We start from the raw sequence: 19,151 nt of genomic DNA, 5'->3' as shown, positions 1-19,151 counted from the left end.
TATATGGAATTCCTCATTGCAAGCTGTGAAACCTCAGTGGCTGCTCATTAATGACTCTGTTCCTCACCATCACCCTATAAGGAGACATCTGAGCCAATCATGATGGAGCGCTGACACAGAGAGCCAGATCAGATAGAGCCCTTCTGGCAATACCATCAGCTGTTCCACACACTGAGGAGGCTCAGTGCACATACCAGCAGAGTGGTTGTTTTCATCTCCTTAGCGAGACACCAGTCACGCTGTCTTGACTGGATGGATCAGCAAAACCTGCGAGGGATGAGTTGCATTTGTTCCGCATTGGGAGACACATCATTTCAAATATTATACAGACACTTTATCAAGACTTTGACATTATTTGAGAGCTATTAAGAGATTGCACTGTAACTAAAATGCAGATGATGCCTTATGTTCCTTTCTTCCTTTCCTTTATTAATCTTGTTCTACAGTATAGTTATATAAAGAAAGACATCCGATGTAGTTTTAGTAACAATATAGAAAAATGCTTAATTATCTTAAAAAGCTTTTTTAAAGACCTACATATAACAACCATCTACACCAGTTTTTGAAAAAAACTTTCAGTAGTTCATATCAATAGTCATCTGTGGGTGCATCCGAAAAGCAAGAATAACTCAACTAACATGTCATGTTTAAACTGTGAGCGAGTAGGAGTGCACTGTAGAGAAGTCTCTTCCATGTATGTGAAACACACATTTCCAAGGGCATGAGGATTTTTGCTGGCAGCTCTTATTTGGACTCGCGTGAACTCTCAGCCCCGCCCCTTGTCCTTCGACCCATTGTGGGGCATATTTAAGGGGATCCTCTGACTGTGACCCTGCATCCCAGTGGAAGCATCTGTGTTCCAGCTTGCTTAGGTGAGTACATTTCAAAGTGTGTCTCTTTGAATCACTGAAGAGGTATCTGCTTGTGCAACTGCCTTCTTTTTACCTTCAGGAAAGTTACTACCTGTTATTTGAAATGAAGGATTTTATTTTTTTTACTTTTATGAGAGAATAGATTAGGTTATTTCAGCGGCCTCAGAAGTTAGAATCACTGACTGGATTTGTGGAGCACAGTGAAAGCTGGTGTTATTTCTACCTGTTTTTTGCTTAAAATGGTTTGATTGCATGTGATGCCACAAACGACTGACAGTGGGGTGATGTGTTTTCCTGTGATCGGTACACTTTGTAGTGTGCAAAGTCTCACAAAGTATACCGATACACTACAAAGTCACACTAGAGTAGTACTTGGAAAGTGCAACTCTGAGAGGATGTTGGTTAAATTTACCAGTGACTCAGTGGCTTAGGTTTAGAGGCAGCTGGGTCACAGAAGCAAGTAGTAAAACCCGAGTGTCACAGCGTACAGACAGATGGGTGCTGGCCAGGCACTTCTCTCTGACCTGAAATAGCAAGAGATCAATGTGTCACTTGTTTAACCCTGTTAACGGCTGTGGGGGTGCTGAGCTTAAAATAGCTCACAGGTCTCCCGGTTGTGGCCCTTTTTGGTGCTACCTCAGCAGCTCTTAGATACCCCAGGAACAATCGTGGCTGTGGAGATATGGTATCAGGGGTTTCTGACAAGGGTCGGACAAAAATAGCATCCATCCACATCGAATTAGCTCTGTAGCACCCACTGAATTGAGTTAGTATTCACAAGTGATAATACCATAAGAGCAGCTATCAGATAGTGCTGGCTGCTCTTCAAAGGACTGTTAAATCACAGCTAATACGTATCTATTAACCACACGAGTGACTGACTCTATCTCTAAAGGGTCTCATTTAATCAGCTGCTCCAACAATAAAGTCAGTGATTGTTCAACAATAACACATCCTTAGTTTACATGACGGAGAATTTAGGCAGATGGTCCTAACAACCAGCCTAAGCCTTCTCATCAAATTTTAGATCACCCCAGTAAAGCCTCATCATGTGTGACGACGATGAGACTACCGCCCTTGTGTGCGACAATGGCTCTGGCTTGGTCAAGGCTGGATTTGCTGGAGATGACGCTCCCCGTGCTGTCTTCCCTTCCATCGTTGGAAGGCCCCGCCACCAGGTATGCTCCAAGCAAAAAACTATCTTAGTGCAATGTTAAAAAGATGTTTAGGGTAACTGTTTTCATGTGTTTTATACTCCAGCTCATGTGTCTTTTTTCAGGGTGTGATGGTGGGTATGGGTCAGAAAGACAGCTATGTAGGCGATGAGGCCCAGAGCAAGAGGGGTATCCTGACACTGAAGTACCCCATTGAGCATGGCATCATCACCAACTGGGATGATATGGAGAAGGTTTGTGCAATTTCACCTACACCCCACTTTATCTTTACAGCCATTATAAGAGCATTTGGTGCCTCGTTAGTAAGATCAGGTTGTTGCTTATTCAGTTATTTCAGATTTCTTCTCTTTCCTCGGTCAGATCTGGCACCACACCTTCTACAATGAGCTGCGTGTAGCTCCTGAGGAACACCCCACCCTGCTGACTGAAGCTCCCCTGAACCCCAAAGCCAACAGGGAGAAGATGACTCAGGTATTTAAAGCAACTAATCAATTGTTTTAGACCCCATTTATACGTAAGTTGTGTGTTTCTTCTCCCTCTGATTCTGCTTGCTTTCTCTTGTAGATTATGTTCGAGACCTTCAACGTTCCTGCCATGTATGTGGCCATCCAGGCTGTGCTGTCTCTGTATGCCTCTGGCCGTACCACTGGTCAGTAAACTTCAATCATTTTTCCAGGTGTTTATTTGAGTCTGAGATCAGTTATTCCAGAATGTAAAATACAGATCCAGTACTTAAGCAAGAGATGTGTATGATGTGTGTGTTTACACTATTATTGTGTCTGTCATCTGTCTCCTTGTCAAGTGGAGGTGCTAATCCCCCTACAGCAGCATGTGTTCTCAGTGATGTCAGCAACATTGTATAGTGAGTGATGTGTGACATAGCTGAACTGCTGCTCTTATTTGCTCGTTAAAGGTATTGTGCTGGACTCTGGCGATGGTGTAACACACAATGTTCCCATCTATGAGGGTTATGCTCTCCCACATGCCATCATGCGTCTGGATTTGGCCGGTCGTGATCTTACTGACTACCTGATGAAGATCCTGACTGAGCGTGGCTACTCCTTTGTCACAACTGGTAAGACTATGCCATCTTGATTAATTATTTTGCGTATTAAAAATGTATGAATTGGATTTTCCTAAATAGCTAAACGTTCTGGTCCTTAGCTGAGCGTGAGATTGTGCGTGACATCAAGGAGAAGTTATGTTACGTGGCTCTTGACTTTGAAAATGAGATGGCCACTGCTGCCTCCTCTTCCTCCCTGGAAAAAAGCTACGAGCTGCCCGATGGTCAGGTCATCACCATTGGTAATGAGCGTTTTCGTTGCCCAGAGACCCTCTTCCAGCCTTCTTTCATTGGTGAGTTCAGTCTCGATGCTTGAGTTACACTGTTTCTGTCTATGTTACAAAACGCCTTTTTAATCTTTTTACTTGTTTTCCACCAGGTATGGAGTCTGCTGGTATCCATGAGACTGCGTATAACAGCATAATGAAATGTGACATTGACATCCGTAAGGACCTGTATGCCAACAATGTGCTCTCTGGTGGCACCACCATGTACCCTGGTATTGCTGACCGTATGCAGAAGGAAATCACAGCCCTGGCACCAAGCACCATGAAGATCAAGGTGAGAGAATTGCAGACGTTTTAAGTAAATACACTCATGGATGAAGTCAATTAACACATCATGAACATTTATTTCGTAAACTTTGTAATATATTGAATTATTTAATTAGTTCAGTCTGTTACTGTTATTGACCTTGAGCAACTGTAACCCAGATAATTTCCTTAGGGATTAAAGTATTCTGATTAAATGGTGTTTAACATTTCCTTAGATCATTGCTCCACCTGAGAGGAAGTACTCCGTCTGGATTGGTGGTTCCATCTTGGCTTCCCTCTCCACCTTCCAACAGATGTGGATCAGCAAGCAGGAGTACGATGAGGCCGGCCCTTCCATTGTTCACAGGAAATGCTTCTGAGCACACCTCCTTTCATCCATGCATTTTCACGTTGCTGTCTCATGTATATAAGTGTATGTTCTATTGTAATAAAGACAAACCTTTGTGAGAGAACCTCCTATGATATTGTTGTGTGAAACAAATATGGATCATTTAAGAAATAGTCTAACTGAGAAAATTAACTAGGTCATTTCTCTGGTATAAAAACTTTTACAATTCCCAGTCCTTAAAGTCCTTAAAGACTCAGGTGGTGTCAGTAAACATGTTGGTTATTTAAAAGTCAGGTTATATTTAACTTTACTTATTACTAGACATGTTAGACACAGCATAAAAGAGGGACTGTCTGTGTACAGGCACGAAAAAGCGGAAATTTCCTTTTCAAATGGTTGACTCATTTAAACTACATGGCCTACCGGTTGATCGCAGCGTCTGCTTGAGTTTTGCTCTGCCTTAACAGAAACTGCACCGCCCAGCGAGGCTGCTCTGGGTGTTAAAACAAACAAAAAAGCAAGCACGTTATTCAAAAGGATTTCAGCCAATCACAGCGGAGAGAGCAGGGAGCGCTGCTGTTTGAATGCATTGCGGAAACAGTGGGCAACCGATGTGAGGAGCGAACCTTATTACAATGCAGTTAGCTAGCTAACGAGTTAAACTTATTTAATTTATAGAGTTTGTTGTTTTACAGGAGGTAGGCCGTTTTAGACCGCGTGCAACTTAGATGCTGTGTCGGTTATTTCAGAGTAGGGGAAAGTCAATGTGTTAACCTAGCTGGCTAATGTTAGCTAGCTAACTGCATCGCAACGTATGCATGAAGTTAACCTTTAGATAAGTGCTCCATAATGTAACTTTAGTCGAGTTGTCTATTCATTAGGACTAAGTAAGGTTATTCTCCATACAGCTGATCAACGGTTGTGTTGCTACAGAGCTTTATGGACGCTTAATATTCACGCTGAGCATGAGTTATCGTCCGGAGGTCTTGGGAAATTAACAAAGTCAAAGAGGCTGCGGTCAGGCCTGAACTGTTAGAGCTGTGAGTGCGAGTTTGCTGTGGCAGAGATAAGTGATCAGTGCAAAATTTCGAGGTACGTTTGCAAAAATGAGAGTCATGGAGAAAAATGTGATGCGTCTAGTGGCCGTGCAGCACCTCCGCTCAGCGTACGGGATTAAAACAAAGAACTGGAACAAAAACAAAGCGGCCAGCTGCAAGTCAGCAGCCAGCAACTCGGTAAGTTTAAATAAAACGTTTTTACTAATCTTCAACACCACTCACTTGAATTATTTGCAGCGATTCTGAAATGTAGGACTTCATCATAATCGTTGTGTTGGTGTAGTTAGACGACAAATCAGCAAGTTCACACTATTAACCTTGGGCATTGTGTTGGTTAGACTCTTGAATCAGATTAGCATATTATTGAAAGCTGACGAGTCCCATTTGTTCGCAGACTGTTGTCACCCAAGCACTGAAGGTGTTTTGTTTGGGTCTTGCCGTCATTGTTCACAGCATAGATTTTGTTAGTCTAAAGGCCAGTGTTTTCTTATATAGCTTCATATTTGTGTGGGTTTTAAAATATTTCTTTAATACACACTTTGACATTGTGACGGCACAGATGATTAGATGTAAGTTGCTAAAGTGAATGTCAGTTAATGTGGAAATGAGTGGAAATAACTACTGAAGCCCTCCCTTCTACTTATAAATGGGTTACAGGAGTCACAAGGTTAGTTGCAACACACTTTGACTTTTCAAATGAAGGCTGAACTTCTGCATTTGCACGAATAGTCCCTCTTGTGGATAGAGAATTAATAGAAACAGTCCAACCTTTAGGTCAGAAGGAAGAAGGCAAGTACTAAAGTTCTGCTCTGCTGAAAAAGGCTGGACAGTTTTAAGTGCCTCTGTGTTGCTCTTAAACTTAGGAATGCTTGGCATCCAGTCAGTCAACTGGTCAAAAGTAATGGCAATTTTGGCAGTGGTTTTGGTCTGTAAGGAAGACCACACTAACTGTATAACCACAGTGTTGCAATGGATGAATATGTGAGTGGCTTGATGCAGCCTATAGATTGTTAGTTTTATTACAGCAGTATAGCTCCGTTTCTGTTCCTCCCCAACTTTCAAGCCTTGTTGTTAAAAGTTGTAAAACTGAGCAAACATAATGTTTTATTGTTTATTTTTTCCCCAGACAAAGCTTTTTGGTATGTCCCTGGAGAATTTGCCATATTACAATATGGAATGTGGGAGTGTTCCAAGGTAGGTAATAATGCATATTTTAGGCTATTCAAACTTGCAGCTGGCAAGTTGTTTCATGTCCCATCTTGTGCATTTGATACTAATGATTTTTTTGTTTTTGTTTAACTGCCCTTAGTTTTCTGGTTGACGCGTGCATGAGGCTGCTAGCACAGATTGACACAGAGGGCCTGTTCAGAAAATCAGGCTCTGTTGTTCGTCTGAAAGCACTCAGGGTGAGTGATGGCTGAAGCTGACCTCGCTTTCACCGAGTGACCTTGACACTGGGGACTGTCTAACACAACAGAGCTGTGTTTTGTCTGTCCAGGCAAAATTGGATGCGGGTGAAGAGTGCCTATCTACTGCTCTTCCCTGCGATGTGGCGGGTCTGGTGAAGCAGTTTTTCCGTGAGTTACCGGAGCCCGTGCTTCCCACAGAGCTGCAGGAAGCCTTCTTCAAGGCTCAGCAGCTCCCAAATGAGGAGGAGAGGACCTCTGCCACCATGTTGCTGTCTTGTGTTTTGCCAGACAGGAACTTATGTGTGCTGCGTTATTTTTTTAACTTTCTTTACAATGTATCTAAACGGTAAGTTAACGTAAAACCACCTTTTTTCAAATTCTCTTTATGCTATTTATTACATAATACTTTTATATTTAAAGAATTGATATTTTACTTTTACTGCTTTATCACAGGAGTGCAGAGAATAAGATGGATAGCAGTAACTTGTCTGTAATTTTGGCACCCAACCTCCTCCACTCTGGTGATGGCACAGAGAAGATGAACGCCAACACTGAGAAACGCCTCAAACTGCAGGCCGCTGTAGTCCAGTGTTTCATAGAGAATGCTCACAGCTTTGGTATGACCTGAGGCGCTGATCTTAAAAGCATTTCTTCTATATGTCAGGTTTCACTCTTCTGTTTTACCTCTAAATATTTGACTGTCTGTGCATTGAAGGTGTGTTACCAAAGTTTCTTCAAGACAAAGTTCCTGCCATGATGGGCTGTGAGGCAGGGGTTCTGTCTCCTGCTCATGATGAACTAGAAGAGCCGGAGCTGAACTCGGGAATGAAGAGGAAAAGCAGGCGCAGCTTGGGTGGTAAGGCTATATCAGATTTACAGTAATTCTTTGCTTATTGGTACAATATGTGAATATTTGTAGTTTCAGTTCAACTAGAATATGTCACTCAAGACATCAGACAAATGCAAGTGAAAGTAAGCACTGCATTGCAGTGCATGTTATTCAATAATGTTATTTTTAAACTGCTGTAGTCAGTAAATGTGTATTTGGCTCATATTTCAGATGTGGTCAATGGTGCACTGAATAAGATAAAAACTAATAGAACACCCACAAATGTCCCCCACACAGACAGTCTTGGTATGTACCGTGTTGCCTGCCATGTAGCATGATAAAACTGTAGTAATCCATCTGCTATACAAAAGAAACGACAAGCTAAAATTTCCTTAATAAAATAAATCAATCTGGGAACATATTTGATTTCGTGCTTAAATCTTCTTTTGCACTTGGATTAAAGCAGTTTGCATCTACCGTGATAATGAATGAATAATGCACAGGCTTGCTTGATTGGCTTTTCACTCTTCTGCCTTTTTTTTTTTTTTTTTTTTTTGCATCAATGATTTTTTATTTTTTTTTGCATCAATGATTTTATTTACAAGCTTCTGCCAATATTTCTGAGTCCGTTTGGCATGTTTTCAAATGGAAATGATCAAATCCTGCATGTGTGAAGACATTAATTCTTCTGTGATTTTTGCCAGTCTTTTCTTCTGCAACTCCTGTGATTTCAACACCAGCCTCCAAGCGAAAACTTCCTCTGGAGTCTGGCAGCTCTTTTGGCTTTTCAAACAAGAAACGTAGATCTGTCAAAAAGAACCTTGGGATAGAATTGCTTCCTGATATTTTGTTCAACGGGCCCTCCACACCTGGATCAGGTAGTAAAGAATGTTTAATTACTGGGCATAAACTGCTATGGTATCTCTTGATCTTAATACAGCTTTAATTTTCCTCCTTAAATATTGTAGCCTGCAGTACTTTGGGGATGCTGGATTCTTCCCAAAATGTCCTGTCGTCAGCAGGGAGGTCTAGAAGGCAACCGACCACATCTGCAAGGAAGAAGAGCCGACGACTCAGCAGCAGACACCTTATCAACAGGTACAGATGTGATCATTCATTTCTCACTTTTGTTGCTTTTTCTATTTAAAATCATGTAAAGTAGAGGCGGGCAATTCATTTTCTAAGTGGCAACATGAGAAACTGGGACTGTTGTGAAGGGCAGCACCAATAAGCTGAACTATGTATTCATTTTCTCTTTGATTATCGGTGTAGCCCTCCACAACAGTCCCAATTTCAAATGTTGCCATTTGGGAAAATGAATTTCCCACCCCTCATCCAAAGGAAGATATACTTGTAAAGCCTTAGCCTTTAATCTAAACTATCCCCAGCTTATCTTGCTAATAATAGTTTTATTTATTTATCCTTTTCAGAGTTGAGTCTGGAAAGGCTGGTTGCTTTTCTCCTAAAACAAGCAAAAAAGAAGCTCCACACAAGTCCCTGCGCTTGCGTTTTAGCCTCGGGGGGAAGAGCAGCAAAGACGCTGTAAGTGTGTTGGCCTGATGGAAATCAACCACTTCTCTGGTTTTCCCATAAACACTGAAAGATTAGTCAAGTGCATTCATGCATAATCTGCAATTAATACATTTGCACATGAGGAGTAATGTGGCATGTATTTGTGCACAGTAGCACTTTTTTATTGTTGTTTTTAATGTACTAAGTTTACTTAAAGTGACTAACTCTAAAACAAGTAATCCATGCAGGACTTTACAGGTAATCGTAATTGTAATATGATGTAATATTACTGACCAAATTGTGATATTTGCATGGTACCAAACAATAGAATGGTGTTTGTTATGCTTAGATTTCAGTGATTTTACTACACTAAGCACTCAGGTGGACGAATGTTAATAAATGTGTGTGTGTGTATGTATATCTATCTATATCTCTATCTAGATATAGATAGATAGTAACCAGTGTTTGAGTACATTGTGTAGGCTGTTTAAGGCTCTATACTAATGCTTTATAGTCATTTGTGTATTCTTGATTTAATAAAAACTTTTAAAAAAAATCAAATGGATTGTTTCTTCTGAGTGATTTTTATCATCCTCTGAAGAACTAACCGCAAAAGTCATGATATTAACATCTTAATGTTACTTTTTGGTTTTTTTCTGTGGGATCCTTTTTAACAAAATACTACTCTGACATTTCACCCTCTTTCATTTCTCATTTCATGCTGCTCATAAAGGCTTCTGAGTCCATTGGTTTGCGACTTGCCAAACAGGAGAGCACCACCAGTTTCCGTTTCACCAAAGAGACAGAGTTCATTCCATCAGTTCAGCCTGGAAAAACTGAATCCAAGAGTAAGTACCAGACAGCTGAACTTTATGCTTAAAATAAAATATTAAATCTTCTTGTCATGTAATGCATATCAAAAATGTACCTTTCCAGGCTCCAAGTTCATTAGTAAGTCTGAAGACAACTTGCTGACGCCCAGATGTGACTTAAATGCCCACCGAAGCTTGTGGTGTGCGGAGACGCCCGTAAGAGCCCAGGCCTTGAGCGGCGGGTCTTTCACGGATACGCCAATGAACCTGTGCCTTAAAAGCAGCTACATGTCTGAGCCCGCCATCGTCGTGTCCAAGCCCCCAGCAGTAAGCAGCCTTCCCATGAAGTTGTGTTGTGCTTCCAGTGCAGAGAGCCTCGAGAGCGAGAGCTCAATCCCTGAAGCCCAGAGACAAACCGGTCCCACCCTGCTGAAAATCAAGAAGGCCTTCTCAGAGTCTGGAAGTGATCTCCAGGCTGTCATACAGGAGTCCCGCAAAGCCTCAGGAGCAAGTATTTCAAAACCATCCAACATGATCACAGACCCTCCTCCAGAGACTTCAACAGCCAAATCTCTGTCTGTGCCAAGTGAAGCCCCCAGCTTCTGTATGCAGCAGAGCCTTCTGGCTAATGAACAGAACATCACTTTTGGCCAGATTGAAATTGCTGCTTTGTCTCCTTTGCATATTGATAGTGTAGTTCTTGAGGCTGCTGAATCCCACAGCCCAGTCATCCAGGATGAGAAAGGTTCTCTCTGTGCTGCTCCTGCTGGTGGGAATAACAGCTTCACAGTAGGAGCAGGAGAAAGGGAGATGGAGGAGATGAACTGCAGCAAGTTGATTGATGCTCTGGATATCCAAAGTCCTGCTCACTTCAGACTAGGTGTCTCTTCTGGACGGCAGTCAACTCCATACAAACCAGGTCTTGAACTCCGAAATGAGTTTGTTACACCACCTAAAACTGACGCTGTAGTCAGTGTGTTACATGACAAGAGGGAACTTTCTCCAGAGATTGGTACCAAAGTCCAAAAACAACCAACGTTTTCATCACACAGTCAGGAGGCTGAAAGGCGTCGTGTGGCAGACCACATTCAGCACTTCAACAAGCTCACCATTTATTCTCCCACAGGCTCAAAGAGCAATCAGATCAAGTCGCCGCTTAAATTCCACCGCACCCCTGTGCGTCAGACTGTTCGCAGGATTAACTCTCTCATGGGAGAGAGCAGGAAACCTGTTAGAACTGCAGGTACCATCACCAACCAGCGTGGACAAGTAGCAAAGGCTGTGAGTCTAGAGAGTGGCCTTTCCCCTCACCCAAAACTTCAACCTCACCACGGAGAACACGAGGTGCCATCCAGCCACACGTGCCCTTTACAGAAGCCCCCTCCAGTGCCTCCAAAAAAGTCACGCACCAAGTCCTGTGCGCTGGGCGACATGACCAACAAGGTCCAATCAAAGACCCAAGTGGACTGCTCAACCAATGAGCCATCAGGAGCTCAGAAGCCTCTGCAGCAGCTAGCTGGGAAGGACATGAACTATTACAGAGGTTCACCCAGAAACCCTCTCAACCAAGGAAGGCTGCTGTCTGCTACGAAGCCTGTCGATTTATAGTGAATATCCATTTGGCCTCTTCTCTCCTTTAACTATGCAGGTGTCTGCTGAGAGTGATGTTAAACGTCCTAACCTATTCATGTTTTCAGGGTCTTAAATTATTGTCAGCTGTCTAGATGCTGTTTGTGTTATTTTAGGGCCTTATTGGGAGATGTTTGTATGCCTTACATTTGTTTTACTTCAGTAAAACCAATTTAGAAGTTAAGATGTCGACACATATCAGCCTATAAGATTACGTTTAGTTAGTAGTGTGCAGGCTAAATTGTGTAAAATGTGATTGGTGTGACTGGGATGTTTTGATTGAGTCATTATATTTATGCCCTTTTAATGTTAGGTAGATGTTTGGGGGGGGGGGGACTTGACTGAAGTGAAAGGGTTTTTATTCCATATTATTATTGTCATGTCTTGAACAGGGGAAGAAAACATGCACCTTTGTTGGATTTTGTGGGGAGGAAAAAAGCAAACAGTGTTCATGAAATCACATGTCTATTGCAGGCCATTGTTTTTCAAGTCTTCAGCTATTTTTCTTTTCTTTTTTTGTGCTAACTGCATCAGACGAATAAAGTCAAACAACATGATTTGTTTTGTGGTTGAATAATTTTTGGACTCCGTGCAACCACCAGGGGGAGTGCTACAGCTACTGCAGACAGCTGCAAAGTGAGATACGGCTGCACTGGGATGTTAGCGCAGGCCTCCAGAATGTGTCAGCTGGAAGTTTAGAGTGTTTACACTAACTTGTTGAAGGTCTATCCAGATTTAAAATATATTACTTGAGAAATATATGACGTTATTTACAACATTTATTTAAACGTAGTTGAGTTTATATAAAGATTTAAAAAACCGGTTACTATTTTTATTTTATTTTTTTGTCCAACATTTTATTTTTTGAGTCAGCAATCTGACTCAAACTGAGAACTAAAGCCCCAGATACTATTAAAAATGTAACATTATGTACTTGACTAACCCGGCATGAAGAAAGCAAATTGACATTGTATCCCCCCTGCAGATTCGGAAGCCTTTCCCGATCGGGTGAGGGTTAAAATCATTCCTGGAGATTTATTCCTCAGCCCATTTGGAAGCTTGCCATCCTTCATGTGTGTGAGGTATGACTGGACCTGGGGCAGAATGCCACGCTTTAATCTCATGTTGCACTGACCGGAGCGCATGGTCTTTTGGGGGGTTGTTGACTCATGACGTTGTCATGACCCCTAAATACGTCAGATTGGGCAATGTAATAAGCGGATGGGTTTATGCTGGGGGGAGGTGGTGCGGCTACTTCTCAGCTTCCTTAAAGTTCCCTTTCACAGGGCTGGAATGGTTAAGAAAACTTTAGGGATGCCAGGTTTTTGACAATAAATAAATAAAAATCCGTCAACTGGGTCATTTTAGAGTCACGTCAGCAATTTCTAAAACCATTTACTTTTTTTAAAAAAAATAAATTGAAAAGGCAAACGTTTATGCCTTCAATAATGCCAAACATGAAGGATACAACATCATCTATGAGACTAATCCCAAACCTCCTCTTGAAGATGACTGATTTTAAAAAAAAACACACAAAACAATTGAGCTGATAAAATATGGACTAAGCCGAGATCACGTGACTCGTTTGGGTCATAAATGAACAGGTATTAGTGAAATGATTAAACATATACTCTGTCTTAGGCTACACCACTGCGCTTTTTCTGCGTTTGTACGAAGCAATGCAATTTTAAAAAAATGCCTTTAATGATTTTTGTTTTTCTCAGGTCTGTGATACATGAAGAGCTACCCTTGTTTCAGGCTGGACGTCTATCACCCTGCTGAATGGATGGAAATGGAGTTCGACTAACTGGTGTCAGAGGTGCTGCATTTTGGCTCATCTTTTAAAGTTTGTCTGTAACTGCATTTGTTTGCTTTAGCAGCTCGAGCTCCGCTTTTCATTTATAGTTGCACATTTACATATAATGCACCGTATTATGGTCGTGTCTTCTTGAAACATGTAAACAAAAACAAACAAACAAAAATCGCACTTTTACTTTTTCCCCCAGTACGCACTCAGCTCCCTCTCCCTCCCTGCCTGCCTTCTTTCACTGTTTCTCGGTTGTCTGTGGGCTAAGGGAAACTGTTGAGGGGGCGGATAGTCTTGATTTTCTCTACATCGTGCTTAGCCAATAACTGCTGTGCACATCTCAGCTGGCAGACATTTAAAAGGGAGACAGTCCGGCGCTGTAGCAATTTGTATTAAACCCCCTGGCCCCTGTCTATGGAGCGCTTAGTCTCCCACCCATCCACAGTCCCACCAGTGCACAGTCGACACCAGTAGGTACCTATCATCTCGAAAGGTGCCGCAGTGAAGCTCGAGGACCAGATCATCGCACTTGTAGCAGCAGTGTTGCATAGCAGGTATTTCTATTTGTTTTTTAAACATCATGATACATAACTTATAGAAATGGTAAAACTGCATGCTTTTCTATCTCTTGCTGCGCAAGTGTGGAGCCACTAACGGTTTACAGGACATGTGACATGGTTTATTACTGTTTTTAGATAAATTCGGCAGGAATATTTTGGAGAATGGATAATTATGGGAACATAATTATATTATTCTGTCATTTATTTGGACTGAGGTGACTCAAATGAATGACTGCTTTTAAACGTCAGCCTCCTTTTCATGTTGTTTCAACAAAGAAGAAATGATGGGGAAAAAGTTCCCTCGGTGCGTTTTTACGCAGCGTAAAAACTATGACAGCTGTGCGTAACCCATGCAGAGCCGAAAACTGTGTGAGTGACGAACCATTTTCTTTTTCTCTACAAGGATGGCCAACTCCACGCATATCTTCTACAGTATGGTTTTCATCATTGGGCTGCTCTCCTCTCCGGTGGATTCAAAAAGAAACAGAGGTTCACAAGGCGCCATTCCTCATCCTGACAAAAGCAACCCAAACGAATCGGAGCAGCAACCGCAGACTCCGCAGGCGGGCTCGGGCTCTCGCCAGAGGCCGGGCTCATCCTCACCCGCCGACGAAGTGCTGGAGTCCAGCCAGGAAGCTCTACATGTGACGGAGCGCCAGTATTTGAAACGGGACTGGTGCAAAACACAACCTCTCAAACAGACCATCCACGAGGAGGGCTGCGTCAGCCGCACCATCATCAACCGCTTCTGTTACGGACAGTGCAACTCCTTCTACATCCCCAGGCACATCCGGAGGGAGGAGGGCGCCTTCCAGTCCTGTTCGTTTTGTAAACCGAAGCGTTTTACCACCATGACTTTCACATTGAACTGTCCGGACCAGCAGCCGCCCACCAAGAAGAAGCGCATCCAGCGCGTCAAACAGTGTCGCTGCATATCCATAGACCTGGACTAAAACACAGCGATTATGTGTGTGTGTTTCATGTCTTCTTTTTCTTCTTCTTCTTCTTAGTGGACTTGATAGCTGTCTCACAGCCAAGAAATTGTGCTCGTCTCCATCTGGAGATAAGCACCGCACACGCTGATACTTACGTCTCTCCTGTACAGCACGTGAGCCAATATGGACATGCAACTTAAAACAAAATAATAAAAAAAAAAACGTCAAAAGCAACTTGTTACACATCACCAGACTAAAAAAAAGATCACTGCACGGAAACTCTTACTTGGAATGGGCATGCTTTACGCACGGCTTCCTCGCCCCCACAGGACTGCAGAACACCGGTTTTATTTAACTGCTCCAAAACAGTCCTTGTGACTGTTAAACGTCTCCGTCCATCCTGCATTTTACGCATATATGTTTGCTAAACTGGATGTTTCCACTGTGTGGAATTTGATAGGCGAACGACTTTATTTGTAAAAGGAGAAAAATGATTTTATTTCGATATTTCAAGAATCGTTCAAGGTTAACCTAATTGATTTCTGTGAATTTCGAAGTCCATTAGTGAAGTTTTCTTTCTATTTTATTTTTTATTTTTTTTGAAGTTGTGAGCTTAGTCAAATATAGAAACTATGGCTTCTGAAGTTAGTTTAAATGGAAGTGTACAGTGGTGGCTTATACATTACCGAGGTGAAATAGTTGTAAAATGTTAAGCCATTTTTGATGTAACCCATTTGTTTATTCATTTGATTAAATTATCCACGAAAACTAAATAAATGGATGCTGGAATACTGCGAAAATTATCTGCTGTGTTTTAAAAAAAACAAAAACAAAAAAGCTGAATCCCTCCATTCACCGTTTCCTGCTCCCCTCCTGCACCGAGCCAGGATCTTACCGAGTTACTCGCATTCAGACCCTGGAATATATTTTAAAGTCCGTTTTGGGAAAAAAGCTGCAAGTCAGCTATTCCAGCGATCTGCTGAAATGATGGGATTCAATTTCACCGCATCTGGTTACAAGGCTCGCAAATCTGTCAGGTTCTTAAGGGAATTCTCAAGTGTAAATGAAAAGATGTTCTACTAAATGAACATATTTATAAATAAGTGGGTGATGGGGGGAAAATTTTAGAACTAGAGGCTTTGTTCTTTAGCCAGTCTACAATAAATACGACTGATGTATTCAGTCACAGTTTGCATTACTTTGGTTCACATAGATGTCAGTTACAGTTGAGGGAGGTCCCAACATTTCATTAAAAAAGGAAAAAAAAAATCATTTGGAAATTTTCTGATTCTTATTTGATCAACATAAAGTTTTTTTAATGAATATGTAATAACAGTTTTAAATCTCATTCAAATTATTAAAATACCAACCTCATCCAATTTTACATCCATTAAATAATTATTTTGTTACATAAATACAATTTTCTTTAGTGATACAGGAGCATAGCTACATCTTACATTAGTGAAAATAAAGCATGATTTTATTACACTTTTTCTATTTGTTCAAAAATAAAATAAGATTTCATCATGAAGAAATATAATTTATACATTTTCTAACGGGAAACGTTACTCTTGCATAGGAAAAAGGAGGTGCAAAACAGTGAAAGACAGCTGCAAAAACAACGCATGCGGTCAGCATGGGGGGTAAAACGACGTGCAGCAACATACAGCTAAAGCAAGCAGCTTAAAACTGTGTTGGGACAACGTCATGTACAGCATTCACTGAAGGATTAATAAGTTCTCTTTAAAACTGCAGGTGAGCCCAAAACCTGTTGTGTCATTCAAAACTATTACTATTATTTTTTCTTAGTCCAATTTTGTGTGAGCCGAGGCTCCGGGCCACATTTGTTGCCAGCTTCTGCTCTCCTCTGGCCGTCACCCAGGAGAGGTCAGTCTGGTGCAGTACAGCAAAACCTCACATTCTTACACATAGGCCCCCCCGCCCCTTTTAAACACGCACTCAACTTCTAGACGACGTGTCTTCGTCCGCACTTAAAGCCCAGCATAGATAATCTATCATATTTCCCAAAGCTGTACAGTCCCTGCCAGTTCTACTACATGACATATTTACAAGAGTTTTAATGAGCCGTGGTGAATGAAAAGCTACCCGCTACAGCGAAAGACACAGGAAAGTTCTTTCTCCCTGCTCCAAGTGAGAGATCTGTTTTGTCAACAGTGATTTTTTTTCTTTCCCAGCAGACACTTGCAGTAAAGCCATATCTGTTTGTAGGTCGACAACAACGTCTAAGAAACACAGCCCGCGCTGGGGCATCGTTTTAACACATACGCCATCTGATACAGTTTGGAAAAGAAACTGTTTCTCGTGCTTCGGAAGAGGTCCAGAAGGACGTTTGTGGATGTGTCAGCTGGCTCTGCTGTGCATCCCGCTGAACCCTGGAGACCTTTCACAAGCTGGGCACTCAGGGGTCACGCCATGCTGCATGAATGAGGTCAACCCTTTGGCCTTTATGACTCCCCTCGCTGCGGCTGCGGCGGCCAATCGTCTTCGCTAACTGGGGTTGTGCCAAAAAAGCCTCGAAGCGAAGGCGGTGGAGAACAGGGGAAGGGGAGGGGATGTCCAGTGCTGTTAGTGGGGCACAGATACGGTAGTGGGAGTAGTAAAAGTCTGACCATGTTTTATTGTGGGTCTGTACGGTGAACAGAGGGTAGGGTCCAGTGCTGCTGAGGCAGGTGGTAACTGCAGGATGGATGGGCCCCTGCACCCTTCCTGGCGCACCACCGCCGGTCCGTGCTTCTTCTGCTCTGCCACTTATCATTCTGCTCAGCTGGAGGACACGCTGGCTTCCTTCTGTCGCAGCCTCTCCTTCTGTTGGCAAGAACCACAAAAAGATTCAGCGCATCGATTTCAGCTGCGACACAAGAAAGAGCGGCTTTTGGGAAATTCCATTTGGTCTCTGAATACAGATCAGCTCTTACCAGACTGTTGGCATTGATCTTCTTGGTTTCGACTCTCTTCTCTGCTGTGATCTTCTTGATGTTTTCTTGGGCTTCCTTCAACCTATGGAAAGAAGAAAGAGACCAGCAAGGCTCAACATTATCAGACAGTTAAAAGAAGTACACAATGAAACTTCTGCAAATCAATTGGGAACCAAGTGTAACCAGATCAAATACAAAGCCTCTCATCCTTGCACTCTTGTGAATTTGTTTATAAGAGCAAGACATTTAAATATCTTCCTGGGGCACCACAGAGCCATGCAGTCCCCCCCAGCCACACAAACACACACTCTCTCTGATCCACTCTGGAGTTTGCGGTCAGTGAAAGCCCTTTAAGTGGGAATGAGCAGAGAATGACAGCAGCTTGATGAGATAATGAGGCAACCTTAAAAAAACAAAACACTTGGCTTTTTAATGGGATCACAAACAGTATTTAAAATAAAGTTAAATGTACATAAGCACAATCAGCTGCGAGCAACAAGCGGCACGATTACCTAGTAAACAGGGAAACCATGTGATACTTAATGTGGCATAAAAATGACCACACAGTCTCTCTGGACAGCGAGAGCTCACCGCCTCCTTCGAGCTTAGCATCGCTACGGTGTTTATCAGTTCTCTAATAACACGCAGCCTTTAAACCACCACAGGCCACTGTCCGCTTGCCGGTCCTTTTTCTGGAACCCCCCAGCCCACTACCAATTACGCCTCAGGTCAGAGGAAACATAAATTCAGGCCCCTGTTGCAGGACCAAGGCCTCAGCTACTCCCCCATTCACCTCCTCTTTGATGGCCTCCCTCCTTGCTTTAATTACAACCCGGCATCTGCACATCACCCTTGTACAATTAGTGCTAATTTGACATGATGTCCAGAGGTGTTAAGCACCAATCCAAAGGTGACAGAAACAAAGAAGTCTAATCTGAAATGATTATGTTTTGAGTCTTGCAAAGTTTTACATTCCCTTCCTGACATTAGTTTTTTTTTAGAATGATTATTTCTAGCATACTCACAGAAAACAGGGAAAATTCAGTCATGTGTTTTTGTTTTTTTTTAAAGATTGTTGGATTATTCAGTAACCCTAATAACGCCCTTCCTGACTCCTTTCTCCTGATTTCTTCTGAGACTTAACCCAGTAGTGGTACCAGCTCACCTCTCCTTGGAGATGTTCTTGCTTTGTCGTATCCAAGTGTTCTTGAAATCGTTGCAGAATTCGTACCAAAGCATAAAGATGTAACTCGGAGCTACTTCTTTCTCCCCGGACTTTGGCTTAACACCAAAGTAGTTCACCACGTCCTGGAAACTGTAGGGAGGGGTGGAAACACAGCAAAGGCTCAAACAGTGTTGTCTTATCACACATAAATAATCTCAGATTTTGACTGAAAGTATGTTTTTGTGAACTAATCTGGATTTTAAACAACATTAGAAAGTACAAGGCAGTTACGGTATGTAAACCCGTGAAACCAGAGAGAGCGAGAGAGGAAAAGAGTTTAAAATAGTAAAATGTAGAGAGAAAATGATGGATTTAGAGTCAGCAGGAGAGGTGAGAAACAGAGCTGGAAGGAGAGCGTCCACCCTGCTGGGCCACAGGGGAGAGCCAGTAGCGGCGGCTCCATTATCACATTGACCTCCACAGCCTGCATGGGAAGACTGCCAGAAG

General features: G+C 42.3%; 4 protein-coding genes across 8 annotated transcripts in view; 3 read left to right on the top strand and 1 right to left on the bottom strand.

Annotated features, from left to right (window-relative positions):
* The first annotated feature begins 735 nt into the window (after positions 1-735).
* Positions 736-4,116, top strand: actc1b (actin alpha cardiac muscle 1b). The gene is made up of 9 exons (XM_004540767.4): positions 736-872; positions 1,900-2,050; positions 2,152-2,280; positions 2,408-2,518; positions 2,612-2,696; positions 2,961-3,122; positions 3,212-3,403; positions 3,490-3,671; positions 3,880-4,116. The coding sequence occupies exons 2-9, from the start codon at positions 1,922-1,924 to the stop codon at positions 4,021-4,023; spliced, it is 1,134 nt and encodes a 377-aa protein (XP_004540824.1). The 5' UTR covers positions 736-872; positions 1,900-1,921; the 3' UTR covers positions 4,024-4,116.
* A 341-nt stretch (positions 4,117-4,457) lies between these two features.
* arhgap11a (Rho GTPase activating protein 11A) lies at positions 4,458-11,798 on the top strand. Of its 3 annotated transcripts, none has more exons than XM_004540769.5 (12): positions 4,458-5,227; positions 6,177-6,244; positions 6,360-6,456; positions 6,549-6,805; positions 6,913-7,076; positions 7,175-7,315; positions 7,520-7,594; positions 7,993-8,166; positions 8,311-8,386; positions 8,719-8,830; positions 9,534-9,648; positions 9,737-11,798. In XM_004540769.5, exons 1-12 carry the CDS (start codon positions 5,099-5,101, stop codon positions 11,218-11,220), a joined length of 2,892 nt encoding a protein of 963 aa, XP_004540826.3. In that variant the 5' UTR covers positions 4,458-5,098; the 3' UTR covers positions 11,221-11,798. The 3 variants fall into 3 exon arrangements, with proteins under 3 accessions (XP_004540826.3, XP_004540825.3, XP_004540827.3); XM_004540768.5 differs by having other exon boundaries at positions 4,462-5,227; positions 8,257-8,386; XM_004540770.5 differs by lacking the exon at positions 7,520-7,594 and having other exon boundaries at positions 4,465-5,227; positions 8,257-8,386.
* A 357-nt stretch (positions 11,799-12,155) lies between these two features.
* Positions 12,156-15,415, top strand: grem1b (gremlin 1b). Of its 2 annotated transcripts, XM_004540772.5 has the most exons (4): positions 12,241-12,323; positions 12,966-13,060; positions 13,248-13,602; positions 14,012-15,415. In XM_004540772.5, exon 4 carries the CDS (start codon positions 14,013-14,015, stop codon positions 14,559-14,561), a length of 549 nt encoding a protein of 182 aa, XP_004540829.1. In that variant the 5' UTR covers positions 12,241-12,323; positions 12,966-13,060; positions 13,248-13,602; position 14,012; the 3' UTR covers positions 14,562-15,415. The 2 variants fall into 2 exon arrangements, with proteins under 2 accessions (XP_076733862.1, XP_004540829.1); XM_076877747.1 differs by lacking the exon at positions 13,248-13,602 and having other exon boundaries at positions 12,156-12,323.
* A 521-nt stretch (positions 15,416-15,936) lies between these two features.
* Positions 15,937-19,151, bottom strand: part of LOC101465694 (formin) — a 49,618-nt gene continuing 46,403 nt past the window's right edge. For both annotated transcript variants that reach the window (XM_004540773.4, XM_004540774.4), the window contains 3 exons: positions 18,645-18,794; positions 17,480-17,561; positions 15,937-17,369 (listed from right to left, as the gene is read on the bottom strand). In XM_004540773.4, the coding sequence (XP_004540830.2) occupies positions 17,325-17,369; positions 17,480-17,561; positions 18,645-18,794 (277 nt within the window). In that variant the 3' untranslated portion in view covers positions 15,937-17,324. The remainder of the gene's footprint in view (positions 17,370-17,479; positions 17,562-18,644; positions 18,795-19,151) is intronic.

The sequence above is a fragment of the Maylandia zebra genome, linkage group LG19 (genome assembly GCF_041146795.1).
Source record: "Maylandia zebra isolate NMK-2024a linkage group LG19, Mzebra_GT3a, whole genome shotgun sequence".
NCBI classification, from domain to species: Eukaryota; Metazoa; Chordata; class Actinopteri; order Cichliformes; family Cichlidae; genus Maylandia; species Maylandia zebra.
The sequence above is the reverse complement of the archived record's forward strand: the minus strand, read 5'-3'. Positions and strand labels throughout refer to the sequence as shown.

Excerpts from the sequence above, each read along its gene's own strand:
- actc1b (XM_004540767.4), top strand. The coding sequence starts at position 1,922 with ATGTGTGACGACGATGAGACTACCGCCCTTGTGTGCGACAATGGCTCT. Across the intron at positions 2,281-2,407 it reads ACTGGGATGATATGGAGAAG|ATCTGGCACCACACCTTCTA; the intron begins GTTTGTGCAATT and ends TTCCTCGGTCAG. Across the intron at positions 2,697-2,960 it reads TGCCTCTGGCCGTACCACTG|GTATTGTGCTGGACTCTGGC; the intron begins GTCAGTAAACTT and ends TGCTCGTTAAAG.
- arhgap11a (XM_004540768.5), top strand. The coding sequence starts at position 5,099 with ATGAGAGTCATGGAGAAAAATGTGATGCGTCTAGTGGCCGTGCAGCAC. Across the intron at positions 6,806-6,912 it reads CTTTACAATGTATCTAAACG|GAGTGCAGAGAATAAGATGG; the intron begins GTAAGTTAACGT and ends GCTTTATCACAG. Across the intron at positions 9,649-9,736 it reads TGGAAAAACTGAATCCAAGA|GCTCCAAGTTCATTAGTAAG; the intron begins GTAAGTACCAGA and ends GTACCTTTCCAG.
- grem1b (XM_076877747.1), top strand. The coding sequence starts at position 14,013 with ATGGCCAACTCCACGCATATCTTCTACAGTATGGTTTTCATCATTGGG.